This window comes from Dendrobates tinctorius, unplaced genomic scaffold, assembly GCF_039654945.1.
Source record: "Dendrobates tinctorius isolate UK_male_01 unplaced genomic scaffold, ASM3965494v1 ptg000070l, whole genome shotgun sequence".
Lineage (NCBI taxonomy): Eukaryota > Metazoa > Chordata > Amphibia > Anura > Dendrobatidae > Dendrobates > Dendrobates tinctorius.
Window position 1 is genome coordinate 75,045,621 of NW_027361738.1, and position 13,932 is coordinate 75,059,552.

Sequence of the window (13,932 nt, forward strand, 5' to 3'; positions counted from 1 at the left end):
AGGATAACAACGGATCATACGCCACCAGATACGAATCTCTCTCTCTTGAACACCTCCACTCCAGACCGGAACCACTTGGTATGAAACACAAGCTATAATCGGCGACGCCCATAGGCCAGTATGACTATTTAAAGACCGTGGGCGTGACTAAACATCCAACCTGGTCTCCAGCAAGATTAACCCCCGAGAGCCTGAAGATCAAGCCGGCGCCACTGAGGCTATAGTGGACGGAGGTGGAACTACCTCTGCCTGTCGGACGCTGTGGTGTGAATAGCGTCCGACATGACAGTTCCTTTTGAAGGGTCACATCTAAAGAGTGTTGTAATGTACAGCCTGTCCCATCCAATCCAGGGACAAAGTACAGATATCCATTTAATGTAATCACTGACATCGGAAAGGTTCCCAGATACAAGATAAATTGGGGTAACTCTGCAAGAAATCAGAGATGGAAGAAGCCGGACTTCAAGGATTCCATTAGCAAAATTGCCATCCATTTGCAAAATCATGAGAAACCCTCTTTATCCCACAGTTTACACAACTGTAGCTGGTTATCCCTAATCACTTGTTTCCTCCCGTGATTTCCTGGTTGATGCTACTACACTAACCAGAAGACCAGAACCCAGTCAGATTGGGAAGGACATAAAGAAAAGGAGGTTAAGAGGAGGAAATACAGTATTTCTAATGATTTCTAGCAGGGTATATTGTCTTAGGTCATGGTCTCAAATCTCTTTACAATACAGCACACGATGGAAACTAGGTCCGGAGATTTTAATAAGCTCGTAATGGAAGCCACGTTGTAAAGATCGGCAGTATTTTATGGAGATGTTCGAGAAGTAATATGAGCCTTGTAGCCCACTATTGTATTCTTCTTAAGTATCTTCATTTCTCTGTTGGTCTCCCTTTTTTAGATGAAGAAGTCTCCAATTTTATCCTCCTCAAGGGAACAAGGAACCTGTTTCATTTTACTGTAAGTGATGGCAGCACATGCTGTCTGGAATTACTAACACGTTCCTGGAGGTCACCAAAGTCCAAGTCTCAGTCTGCGCACTGAGAAAGGAAAAAAAGCAGACGCAGCATATTCCAGCAGCCTGGATATGATATCAAACAAGACGGAGACTGCTGTTCCCCCGACCCATGATAGGTAAACCTTATTAACTTCAGTTTTTAAGTATTTGCTCTTTTATTGGTCGTTACATGAAGTCTTGTTAAATTTTCTATAGTATTGAAATGGATACATTTTGGGTTGCGGTGGAATTCCTACAGTGAGGGTCGTAACACCCATTGTGTTCATAATTGTATCCTCTAACTCTGGGACTTATAACTTACTGATTGATGGGGATATGTCTGCTTGGACCCCCAGCGTTCCTGAGATCCCTGCAAAACCCAGATTTACATGGAGTGGTCTACATGTTGAAAATTCATTGTACAAGACACTGCCAGAGGAAGCGGAGTACTCCTTTAAAAAAGTATCACAGTCATTTTTTTATCTCTACAAATGACTTTCGACTAACCTCTGCACTGATCCGTACCTCCCACTCCCGACTCTAAGACTTATCCCACGTTGCGCCAATCCTCTGGAATGCTCTACCCCAATAAATTAGGACTATCCACAACTTACACAGTTTTAGGCGCTCCTTCAAAACACATTTGATCAGAGCGGCCTATCACATTCCCTAATCAAAGTCATTTTATGTGAGTGTGTGTAGCCGGTTCACTATCTCTATCTATCCAACCTTTCTCTCAAGATGGCTGGACCAGATATATATAAATACACACCTGTACTTTGTAGCTTTGTAGATTGTAAGCTCTCAAGAGCAGGGTCATTTTATTTTGCTTTAATTATTGTATTATTGTTAACGTTGTTACTTATGACTGTTGTGTTTGAAACTGTCAAACTGTAAAGCGCTGCGGAATATGTTGGCGCTATATTAATAAAGATTATTATTATTATTAGGTACAGCGATGGGGTCAAAAATCACCCCTAAGTACTATTTTGGTTGTTCACAAAACTTGAGGACATAACAGTTTTTGCCCAAATCTAACTATCCTATAACTACCTCCTGATCGCAGTATAAAAATATTGATGCCATCACACCTTCTGCCAGTCAGATATTACGTCAAAAAAACTCTGCTGAATAAATAACTGACATTACTTGGTAAGTGGTTTCTTCATCTACTTTTTTCCAATCAGCACTATTATGTTTATATACCCAGATACCCACTTTACTTAAACTAGTGGACACTAAGATTTGCATTGATAGTAGGTATCAACATGTGGCACTGTGACTTGGGTAAAGCATCTGTCATCAAAACACGTGAAGCCAGACTAGAGACCTACATAGTTCTGGTTTCTAAAACCATCAGTAGGCTATACGGTTGCTGATACTGAAATGTATCAGTGATATAAATGGTTCAGAATATGTAGATAAGTAGTAAGGTCTACTTTAGGCAGTTTTTCAGAGCAATTTGGACTTCTTCTGTGGACACCTTGAAAAACTCTGGTGCTTCAGTCATTTTCTTCTACAAGAAGCAGCACCTATAAGTGGCCATACCACTTTTTACATCCACTCATCTTGCTCACTTCAAATGGGAGCTGAGCTGCAGTACCTATAATCGGCCACTACACAATGTAGGGCGTTCTGGGACTTGCACTGTTTACTTCCGACTGCTGCAGAACCTACGGGTTGTTGGTATTGGGGGCAGCAGGGTGTCAGTCTTTAAAACGTATAGATATGTATTTAGAAGAAATAATGATCAAAACATAAGAAAAAACAAAGATACTCACCCTCTGATCTCCACCCGGGACACTGCAGTGATGAAGATTTCCAGACTGACAAAATTACTGTTGGGATTATCCTTATTAGAACTAGAAAAAAGAAAAAAGTTTATTAGGGTCAAATAACGAACAACAGAATGTTTTGTAATTGGTGAGAGTTTAGCTGGTGTTACATTTTAAGATTCAGATATAATAATTCTTAATGATACGTTAATGATATACATATTACATTCGTCGTTAACACAGATCATCAATATATGATTGCTCTGGATCACCTTTCTGGTCTGCTCACAATTCAATAGTACAAAGAAGCACCTGAACTCTGCAGATGCTTAATAACCGACACAGCGACGTCATATGTGTGTGGCACTGCCTGGTAATGCAGCTCAGCCTGTTCAAGTGAATAGTGTAGAGGTGGATGAGTTCCAGTGCTAGTCACAGCCTCCGCTCTTTGATCTGCTGACAGTGGAGATCCCGACAAGAGATTGGTGATTTATTTTCAAATTTAAATCACCACCTTTGCCAGCGATTCGACTGACCGTGAATCAAAAGCACGCCACAGTCTCCAAATAGGTTGTCTGTGATTGATTTCCAATACTACTATAACCACACTGATCAAGAAAAAAACAGCTGCCTGCCATGTGTGTCATTCCCTGGCCCTGCCTCGCAGATGCGGTGACTCTCGTATTTCACAGACTCGGTGACTCTCCTGCCTCACAGACGCAGTGACTCTCCTGCCTCACAGATGCAGTGACTCTCCTGCCTCACAGATGCAGTGACTCTCCTGCCTCACAGACGCAGTGACTCTCCTGCCTCACAGACGCAGTGACTCTCCTGCCTCACAGACGCAGTGACTCTCCTGCCTCACAGACGCAGTGACTCTCCTGCCTCACAGACACAGTGACTCTCCTGCCTCACAGACGCAGTGACTCTCCTGCCCCACAGACGCAGTGACTCTCCTGCCCCACAGACGCAGTGACTCTCCTGCCTCACAGACGCAGTGACTCTCCTGCCTCACAGACGCAGTGACTCTCCTGCCTCACAGACGCAGTGACTCTCCTGCCTCACAGACGCAGTGACTCTCCTGCCTCACAGATACAGTGATTCTCCTGCCTCACAGACTCAGTGACTCTCCTGCCTCACAGATGCAGTGACTCTCCTGCCTCACAGATGCAGTGACTCTCCTGCCTCACAGATGCAGTGACTCTCCTGCCTCACAGATGCAGTGACTCTCCTGCCTCACAGATAGTGACTCTCCTGCCTCACAGATGCAGTGACTCTCCTGCCTCACAGATGCAGTGACTCTCCTGCCTCACAGATGCAGTGACTCTCCTGCCTCACAGATGCAGTGACTCTCCTGCCTCACAGATAAAGTGACTCTCTGCTTCACAGGTACAGTGACTCTCCTGCCTCACAGATGCAGTGACTCTCCTGCCTCACAGATGCAGTGACTCTCCTGCCTCACAGATGCAGTGACTCTCCTGCCTCACAGACACAGTGACTCTCCTGCCTCACAGATACAGTGACTCTCCTGCCTCACAGACACAGTGACTCTCCTGCCTCACAGACACAGTGACTCTCCTGCCTCACAGATAAAGTGACTCTCCTGCCTCACAGATAAAGTGACTCTCCTGCCTCACAGATGCACAGATGCAGTGACTCTCCTGCCTCACAGATACAGTGACTCTCCTGCCTCACAGATACAGTGACTCTCCTGCCTCACAGACACAGTGACTCTCCTGCTTCACAGATACAGTGACTCTCCTGCCTCACAGACACAGTGACTCTCCTCCCTCACAGACACAGTGACTCTCCTCCCTCACAGACACAGTGACTCTCCTGCCTCACAGATGCAGTGACTCTCCTGCCTCACAGATGCAGTGACTCTCCTGCTTCACAGATACAGTGACTCTCCTGCCTCACAGATAGTGACTCTCCTTCCTCACAGACACAGTGACTCTCCTCCCTCACAGACACAGTGACTCTCCTGCTTCACAGATGCAGTGTCTCTTGCCTCACAGATACAGTGACTCTCCTGCCTCACAGATGCAGTGACTCTCCTGCTTCACAGATGCAGTGACTCTCCTGCCTCACAGATGCAGTGACTCTCCTGCTTCACAGATACAGTGACTCTCCTGCCTCACAGATACAGTGACTCTCCTCCCTCACAGATACAGTGACTCTCCTTCCTCACAGATACAGTGACTCTCCTCCCTCACAGATGCAGTGACTCTCCTCCCTCACAGATGCAGTGACTCTCCTGCTTCACAGATACAGTGACTCTCCTTCCTCACAGACACAGTGACTCTCCTCCCTCACAGATACAGTGACTCTCCTGCTTCACAGATACAGTGACTCTCCTCCCTCACAGACGCAGTGACTCTCCTGCCTCACAGATGCATCAACTCTCCTGCTTCACAGATACAGTGACTCTCCTGCCTCACAGATACAGTGACTCTCCTGCCTCACAGATACAGTGACTCTCCTGCCTCACAGATACAGTGACTCTCCTTCACAGATACAGTGACTCTCCTTCACAGATACAGTGACTCTCCTTCACAGATACAGTGACTCTCCTGCTTCACAGATACAGTAACTCTCCTGCCTCACAGATACAGTGACTCTCCTGCTTCACAGATACAGTGACTCTCCTTCACAGATACAGTGACTCTCCTGCCTCACAGATACAGTGACTCTCCTGCCTCACAGATACAGTGACTCTCCTGCCTCACAGATACAGTGACTCTCCTCCCTCACAGATGCAGTGACTCTCCTGCTTCACAGATACAGTGACTCTCCTTCCTCACAGACACAGTGACTCTCCTCCCTCACAGATACAGTGACTCTCCTGCTTCACAGATACAGTGACTCTCCTCCCTCACAGATACAGTGACTCTCCTGCTTCACAGATACAGTGACTCTCCTTCACAGATACAGTGACTCTCCTGCCTCACAGATACAGTGACTCTCCTGCCTCACAGATACAGTGACTCTCCTCCCTCACAGATGCAGTGACTCTCCTGCTTCACAGATACAGTGACTCTCCTTCCTCACAGACACAGTGACTCTCCTCCCTCACAGATACAGTGACTCTCCTGCTTCACAGATACAGTGACTCTCCTGCCTCACAGACGCAGTGACTCTCCTGCCTCACAGATGCATCAACTCTCCTTCCTCACAGATACAGTGACTCTCCTGCCTCACAGATACAGTGACTCTCCTGCCTCACAGATACAGTGACTCTCCTTCACAGATACAGTGACTCTCCTGCTTCACAGATACAGTGACTCTCCTGCTTCACAGATACAGTGACTCTCCTGCTTCACAGATACAGTGACTCTCCTTCACAGATACAGTGACTCTCCTGCCTCACAGATACAGTGACTCTCCTTCACAGATACAGTGACTCTCCTGCACAGATACAGTGACTCTCCTCCCTCACAGATGCAGTGACTCTCCTCCCTCACAGACGCAGTGACTCTCCTGCCTCACAGATGCATCGACTCTCCTGCCTCACAGATGCAGTGACTCTCCTGCTTCACAGACGCAGTGACTCTCCTGCCTCACAGATACAGTGACTCTCCTTCCTCACAGATACAGTGACTCTCCTTCCTCACAGACGCAGTGACTCTCCTTCCTCACAGATACAGTGACTCTCCTTTCTCACAGACGCAGTGACTCTCCTTCCTCACAGATACAGTGACTCTCCTGCCTCACAGACGCATCGACTCTCCTGCCTCACAGATGCAGTGACTCTCCTGCTTCACAGACGCAGTGACTCTCCTGCCTCACAGATGCAGTGTCTCTCCTGCCTCACAGATACAGTGACTCTCCTGCCTCACAGATGCAGTGACTCTCCTGCCTCACAGATGCAGTGTCTCTCCTGCCTCACAGATACAGTGACTCTCCTTCCTCACAGATGCAGTGACTCTCCTGCTTCACAGACGCAGTGACTCTCCTGCCTCACAGACACAGTGACTCTCCTTCCTCACAGACACAGTGACTCTCCTTCCTCACAGATGCAGTGACTCTCCTTCCTCACAGATGCAGTGACTCTCCTGCCTCACAGACGCAGTGACTCTCCTGCTTCACAGATACGGTGAATCTCCTGTTTTACAGACGCAGTGACTCTCCCATCTCTTCCTATTTCTCTTAACCTATTATATTATCTATTATCTATCTATCTATTAAATCTGTCTTATTCTCTTTTCCTCAAGCACAGCTCTTCACTGCTGTCAAATACTATCTGTACAGTTTCTGCAAATGTTTTATGGCTTTCCCTCCACATTTTTATTGCTGAGATATGAGCTGTGATGTTCTTTCACTATCTAGTTTCAAAACAAAATTCCTGCTGCATTTCCTGCTTAAGATTTTATACTGGCTTGGATAACTGTGCTATACCATGTGCTGTGATAGCCGCAAGGCATCATGGGAAAGAATGCACAGCCGCGCCTGATATCAGGTGATCCTTCTCTGGCTGATGACATCTTCTGCGATGTTAAAAATGGCAATGTCCATTTTATGGGATCACATATTGTTCAAAGTTGCTGAAATCAGTGAATTCCTAAAAATTCGACATTGACAATAAATTTGCTTATCTCTAGTCCCATCTCATCATACTGTAAGGTAAGGGCCTGTCTTAGTAGAAGCCATTGATTTAAAGGGCTTTTGTCACAAGAGCTTTGCTACCTTGTCTGAGAGCAGCATGATGTAGCAGATGAGACTCCGATTCAGTGATGTATCACTTACTGGGCTGCTTGCTGCAGTTATATTTAGAAACTGTTGCAGATCTAACAGTGGTGAAATTGTTTTTTAGTTGTATCATATTTTTTACTCTAGTCACATCCAAAGCTGCATTTCAGATTACATGATTATTGCTGTGCCGATCTGTCATTGAGGTGCGATTTACAGAAAAAAACAAATAGTCTAATGCAGAAGAACGCTATACTGCTCAGAGTTTGGTGCAGCTTTGCATGTGAGTAGAGTAGAGGATGTGACATAAATAATCATAGTTTTCAATGGGGAAAAAAAGTGTTAAAAACTGGATTTGGACCTCAGTGTAGTTTCTGATTTTCCTACTTGGAGCTGGTGACAAACTTGGATCAATGAGCTGAGAAAAACCACAAGATTGAGACATTCCGCGCCAAGGCCGAAAATAAAAGTTTTGTTTTCTGTTATGTAAATAAATTAGTAATCTTTAAATAAACACATCCATATCGTTCCATCCCAGATAATCAATCCCTCATTGCTCCGCTCAGATCATCTCATTACATAGGCGGTATCTGGAGCCAGCAGCTGGCAGCCTGGCCATGTGACCCGATCGCTATCCTCCCGTGTCTGCATCACAATGTTATTCATGAGAGTCAACAGCTCGGCAGATCTCATTACAGCTCTGCTGACAGTTTCCTGGACATCACTCGTGCTCCGCAATTACAAGATTGTAAACTCCCAGATCGTGGTTTTAGAAAAACGCGGCGAATAGGAAAACAAAGGACGTTATCAACTGGAAATGGAAAAAATTTGACTGATTCACGGAAGAATAAATACCGTACATACAACTCAAACTACAGCGCCACCGCTTTAATCTGGAATTTGTAGGATTTGAGAAGTTCCGGATTATAAAATAGCTTGGATTATCAGATTTGGGATTATGGAATGATGGATAAAAGGAATTTGACTGTAAATAAATGATGGCTAATAATTTGAATTAATTTTTATTTTTTTAAACAAAGGAATTTCTTGTTCCGTTTTTCATTTGTGGAATTGTAAAGTTTTGAATTACACCGTGTGCAGTATTATTAGGCAAGTTGTATTTGAGAGGATTCTTTTTATTATTGAACAACAACTATGTTCTCAATCAACTCAAAAGACTCATAGATATCAAAGCTTAATATTTTTGGAAGTTGGAGTGGGTTTTTTTGAGATTTGGCTATCTTAGGAGGATATCTGTGTGCAAGTAACTATTACTGTGCAAATTTATTAGGCAACTTAATAAAAACCAAATATATACCCATCTCACTTGTTTATTTTCACCAGGTAAACCAATATAACAACACAAAATTCAGAAATAAACATTTCTGACATTAAAAAACAAAAAAACAAAACAAACAGTGACCAATATAGCCACCTTTCTTTACGATGACACTTAAAAGCCTTCCATCCATACATTCTGTCAGTTGCTTGATCTGTGCACAATCAACATTGCGTGCAGCAGCCACCACAGCCTCCCAGACACTGTTCGGAGAGGTGTACTGTTTTCCCTCCCTGTAGATCTCACATTTTATGAGGGACCACAGGCATACCTCCCAACTTTTGAAGAAGGGAAAGAGGGAGAAAGCGCGTCGCGTCAAATTTTAGGCCACACCCCCAACCACACCCATTTCACAACTAGCCACACCCATGTCCATGCCCAAAACACACCCATTTAGCACTGCTGATCACACTGACTGGTACTGAGGGAACAGTGGCTGGTACTGTGGGCACACTGACTGGTACTGAGGAAAAGAAAGAACAGAGAGAGAAAAAAGAAAACGGAGAGAGAGAGAGAGAGGGACGAAAGAAATAAAGAGCAGAGAGAAAGAAAGAGGGGAATGAAAGAAAGAACAGAGAGAGAGATGGGAAAGAAAGATGCTACAGAAAGAACAGAGAGAGAGAGAGAAAGAAAGAGAACAGAGAGAGAGAAAGAACAGAGAAAGAAAGAACAGAAAGAGAAAGATAGGAAAGAACAGAGAGAGAGAAAGGAATATTAGAGAGAGAAAGAAAGAGGGGAAAGAAAGAACAGAGAAAGAAAGAACATAGCAAAAGAAAGAACAGAGAGAGATAAAGGAAGAGGGGAAAGAAAGAAAGAAAGAACAGAGAGAAAGAAAGAAGAAAGAGAAGAAAGAAAGAACAGAGAGAAAGATTAGAGAGAAAAAGAAAGAGGGGAAAGAAAGAACAGAGAGAGAGAAAGGAAGAGGGGAAAGAAAGAACAGCGAGAGAGAAAGGAAGATTAGAGAGAGAAAGAAAGAGGGGAAAGAAAGAACAGAGAAAGAAAGAACATAGCAAAAGAAAGAACAGAGAGAGATAAAGGAAGAGGGAAAGAAAGAAAGAGCGGAGAGAAAGAAAGAAGAAAGAGGAAAGAAAGAAAGAACAGAGAGAAAGATTAGAGAGAAAATGAAAGAGGGGAAAGAAAGAACAGAGAGAGAGAAAGGAAGAGGGGAAAGAAAGAACAGAGAGAAAGAAAGATACAGATGAAAGAAAGATTAGAGAGAAAGAAAGAAACAGAGTGAGAAAGAAAGATTCTATAAAGATACTATAGCAGCCCGGCTCCCATTGTAATGCCCCCCTGAGCCTCCCGATGAAGGACATATCATGATCCACTCACATGGCCGGCATCCCTGAGTCCAAGGTGATCCTGCTGTCCACGCTATCGGAGGAGGACATGGTGATGTGTTATGAGCTCATTTTCTGCTCCACCAGCTGGGAGTTCTCCTTCCGTTCTCCCTCTGGTAGTGACAGGAGGTAGTGAGGATAGTTTAATTGGTTATGGTCTGCCACCTGACGAGGAGGATAGTGATTGGATCTCCGGAGTATCAGACTGGATATAAGACAGCCAACGCCCTATCCTGTTGCTGGTGATTCAGTCTGTTTCTCAGGTCTTGGACTTCAGCTCTGCTCCAGTCATCTCAAGTTAAGTTTGTTTTTTGCTAATGTTCACACTTGCTCTTGTTGGTCAACTCAGTTTTTGTGTGGTCAGCCAGCCCGGCTGGGCTGTGCTGAATTTCCACTCTTATTTATCTGTATTTGCCAATTTGCCTTTTTGTCCTTTATTAGATTGGCCTCTTTTTGCTCTGTCTCAGAATATTCCAGAGTGCTGATATAGTGGGAGAAGTCTAGTGACTTCAGGGTTAATTTTGTTATCAGAAGCGTTGGACATTATTTTTGGTAGGGTTTTTTGGCAGATTGCAGACAGTGTCTTTCCTTTCCTGTCCTTTCAAGTTAGTTTGGCCCCATCGTTTGCTCAGCCTATTTTTCTGCCTTTGTTTGTGTTTTCATCTTGCTTCACCGTCAATACATTTGGGGGGCTGTCTTTCCTTTGGGGTCTGCTCTGGGGAGTTAGTTTTCCTCTTTTCTTACTTTAGGCTTATTTAGCTCTCCGGTTGTGACGAGGCATCCAGGACCACCGTAGGCACGCTCCACGACTGCTTCTAGTTGTGTGTTAAGATCAGGGCTCTGCAGTCTGCATAGTTACCAACCTCTCTGGTTTTCTGAGACTTAGCGTGTTTTGCTTTTTTCCTCCTCGGTGACCCATTCATAACAGTGATGGATCTGAAGCATTCCCTGAAGTGCCTCCATGGTTCCGTTACAATCTCCTCCCGAAATTACTTCATTTCCTGTCAGCTTCTAGCACGTCGCTTCTGGTGGAATGTCACGCGTGAATTTTAAAGTTCTCTTTGGGGCTCGGCCGTGTACTCCTGTGTCCGCGGGAAAAGTAAGCTCCCGGCCGGGGCAGACTATCAAAATCAGGACTGTCCCACTGGATCCGGGACACCTCATACACACACGGTTCCGCTTTGTATGCCTCATACACACACGGTTCCGCTGCATACACCTTGCACACACACGGCTCCACTCGGTAAACCTCGTACACATGTGGCTCTGCTCCATAAACACACGGCTCAGCTCTGTACACTTTGTACACACAGGGCTCCGTTCTGTACACCTCGTACAAACATGACTCCGCTCCATACACCTCCTACATACGCGGCTCCCCTCCGTACACCTCAAATACACGCGGCTCCACTCCTTGCACATATGGCTCCACTCCGCACACCTCGTACATGTGCGGCTCTGCTCCGTACACCTCGTACACGTTCGGCTCTGCTCCATACACCTTGTACACGCATGGCTCAGCTCCGTACACCTCGTATATATGCGACTCTGCTCCGTACACTTCGTACAAACGCCGCTCTGCTCCGTACATCTCGTACAGACGTGGCTCTGCTCCGTACACCTCATACACGTGCGGCTGTGCTCCGCACACCTCGTACATGTGCGGCTCTGCTCCGCACACCTTGTACATGTGCGGCTCTGCTCCGCACACCTCGTACATGTGCAAACCTTCTATATCACACACGTGCGGCTTCGCTCCGTACACCTTGTACACATGTGGCTCTGCTCCGTCCACCTCATACACGGCTCCGCTCCGTACACCTCGCACATGTGCAACTCTGCTCCATACACCTCGTACATGTGCGACTCTGCTCCGTACACCTCGTACACGTGCGACTATGCTCCGTACACCTCATACACACAGCTCTGCTCCGTACACCTCGTACACGTGCGGCTCTGCTCCATACACACGGCTCTGCTCCGTACACCTCGTACACACGGCTCCGCTCCATACACCTCGTACACGTGCGGCTCTGCTCCGTACACCTCCTACACGTGCGACTCTGCTCCGCACACCTCGTTCACGTGCGGCTCCGCTCCGTGCACCTTGTACACACGTGGCTCTGCTCCATACACCTCGTACACACGTGGCTCCGCTACGTACACCTCGTACACACGGCTCCGCTCTGTACACCTCGCACACGTGCGACTCTGCTCTGTACACCTCGTACACGTGCAACTCTGCTCCGTACACCTTGTACACGCACAGCTCTGCTACATCCACACTGAAAATCCCTCCTGACCCCACACATAAACTTCATCTTATCCAGCACCATGACAACCAGCACAGGCCCTGTGATGAGGTCACAGGAGGGGAAGAGTCAAGGGTCACATGATCTGGGGCATCGGACGCCCCTGATCATGTGACCCCTGACTCCTCCCCTCCTGTGACCTCATCACAGGTCCTGTGCGCACTCAAGAACCCAGCGATCGGCGCTGAGATTCATCACTGTGGGGCTGCGGTGGCCGGTGGGTCTGTCCGTGGCGGCTCAGTGAAATGCAGGAAAAATAAGCTACCGCCCGGGACAGCAGGACATGCAATCAAAAACGGGACTGTCCCACCAAATCCGGGACACTTGGGAGCTATGCCACAGGTTCTCTATGGGGTTCAGATCAGGTGAACAAGGGGGCCGTGTCATTATTTTTTCTTCTTTTAGACCTTTACTGGGCAGCCACGCTGTGGAGTATTTGGATGCATGTGATGGAGCAATGTCATGCATGAAAATCATGTTTTTCTTGAACGATACCGACTTCTTCCTGTACCACTGCTTGAAGAAGGTGTCTTCCAGAAATTGGCAGTAGGTCTGGGAGTTGAGCTTCACTCCATCCTCAACCCAAAAAGGTCCCACAAGTTCATCTTTGATGATACCAGCCCATACCAGTACCCCACCTCCACCTTGCTGGCGTCTGAGTCGGAGTGGAGCTCTCTGCCCTTTACTGATCCAGCCTCGGGCCCATCCATCTGGCCCATCAAGAGTCGCTCTCATTTCATCAGTCCATAAAACCTTAGAAAAATCAGTCTTAAGATATTTCTTGGGCCAGTCTTGACATTTTATCTTATGTTTCTTGTTCAAAGGTGGTCGTTTTTCAGCCTTCCTTACCTTGGCCATGTCCCTGAGTATGGCACACCTTGTGCTTTTTGATACTCCATTAACGTTTCAGCTCTGAAATATGGCAAAACTGGTGGCAAATGGCATCTTGGCAGCTTCACGCTTGATTTTCCTCAATTCATGGGCAGTTATTTTGCGCCTTTTTTTATCAACACGCTTCTTGCAACCCTGTTGGATATTTGCCATGAAACGCTTGATTGTTCGGTGATCACGCTTCAAAAGTTTGGCAATTTCAAGACTGCTGCATCCCTCTGCAAGACATCTCACAATTTTTGACTTTTCAGAGTCCATCAAATCTTTCTTCTGACCCATTTTGCCAATGGAAAGGAAGTTGACTAATAATTAAGCACACCTTATATAGGGTGTTGATGTCATTAGACCACACCCCTCCTCATTACAGAGATGCAAATCACCTGATTTACATAATTGGCAGTTGGCTTTCAAGCCTACACAGCTTACAGTAGGACAACATGTATAAAAAGGATGATGTGATCAAAATACTCATTTGCCTAATAATTCTGCATGCAGTGTATATACACACAGAGTTGAGCAAATATTTTACAACTTTTGGCATTTTCATTGAAGCTTTGCCCAACTCTGATTAAATGAGCACAA

General features: G+C 45.9%; 1 protein-coding gene across 1 annotated transcript in view; it reads right to left on the reverse strand.

Moving 5' to 3' along the window:
- The window catches only part of ITGA8 (integrin subunit alpha 8), a 213,250-nt gene that overhangs the window by 41,492 nt on the left and 157,826 nt on the right, over positions 1 to 13,932 (reverse strand). The window contains exon 23 of the mRNA XM_073581939.1: positions 2,786 to 2,866. Coding sequence (XP_073438040.1) covers positions 2,786 to 2,866 — 81 coding nt within the window. The remainder of the gene's footprint in view (positions 1 to 2,785; positions 2,867 to 13,932) is intronic.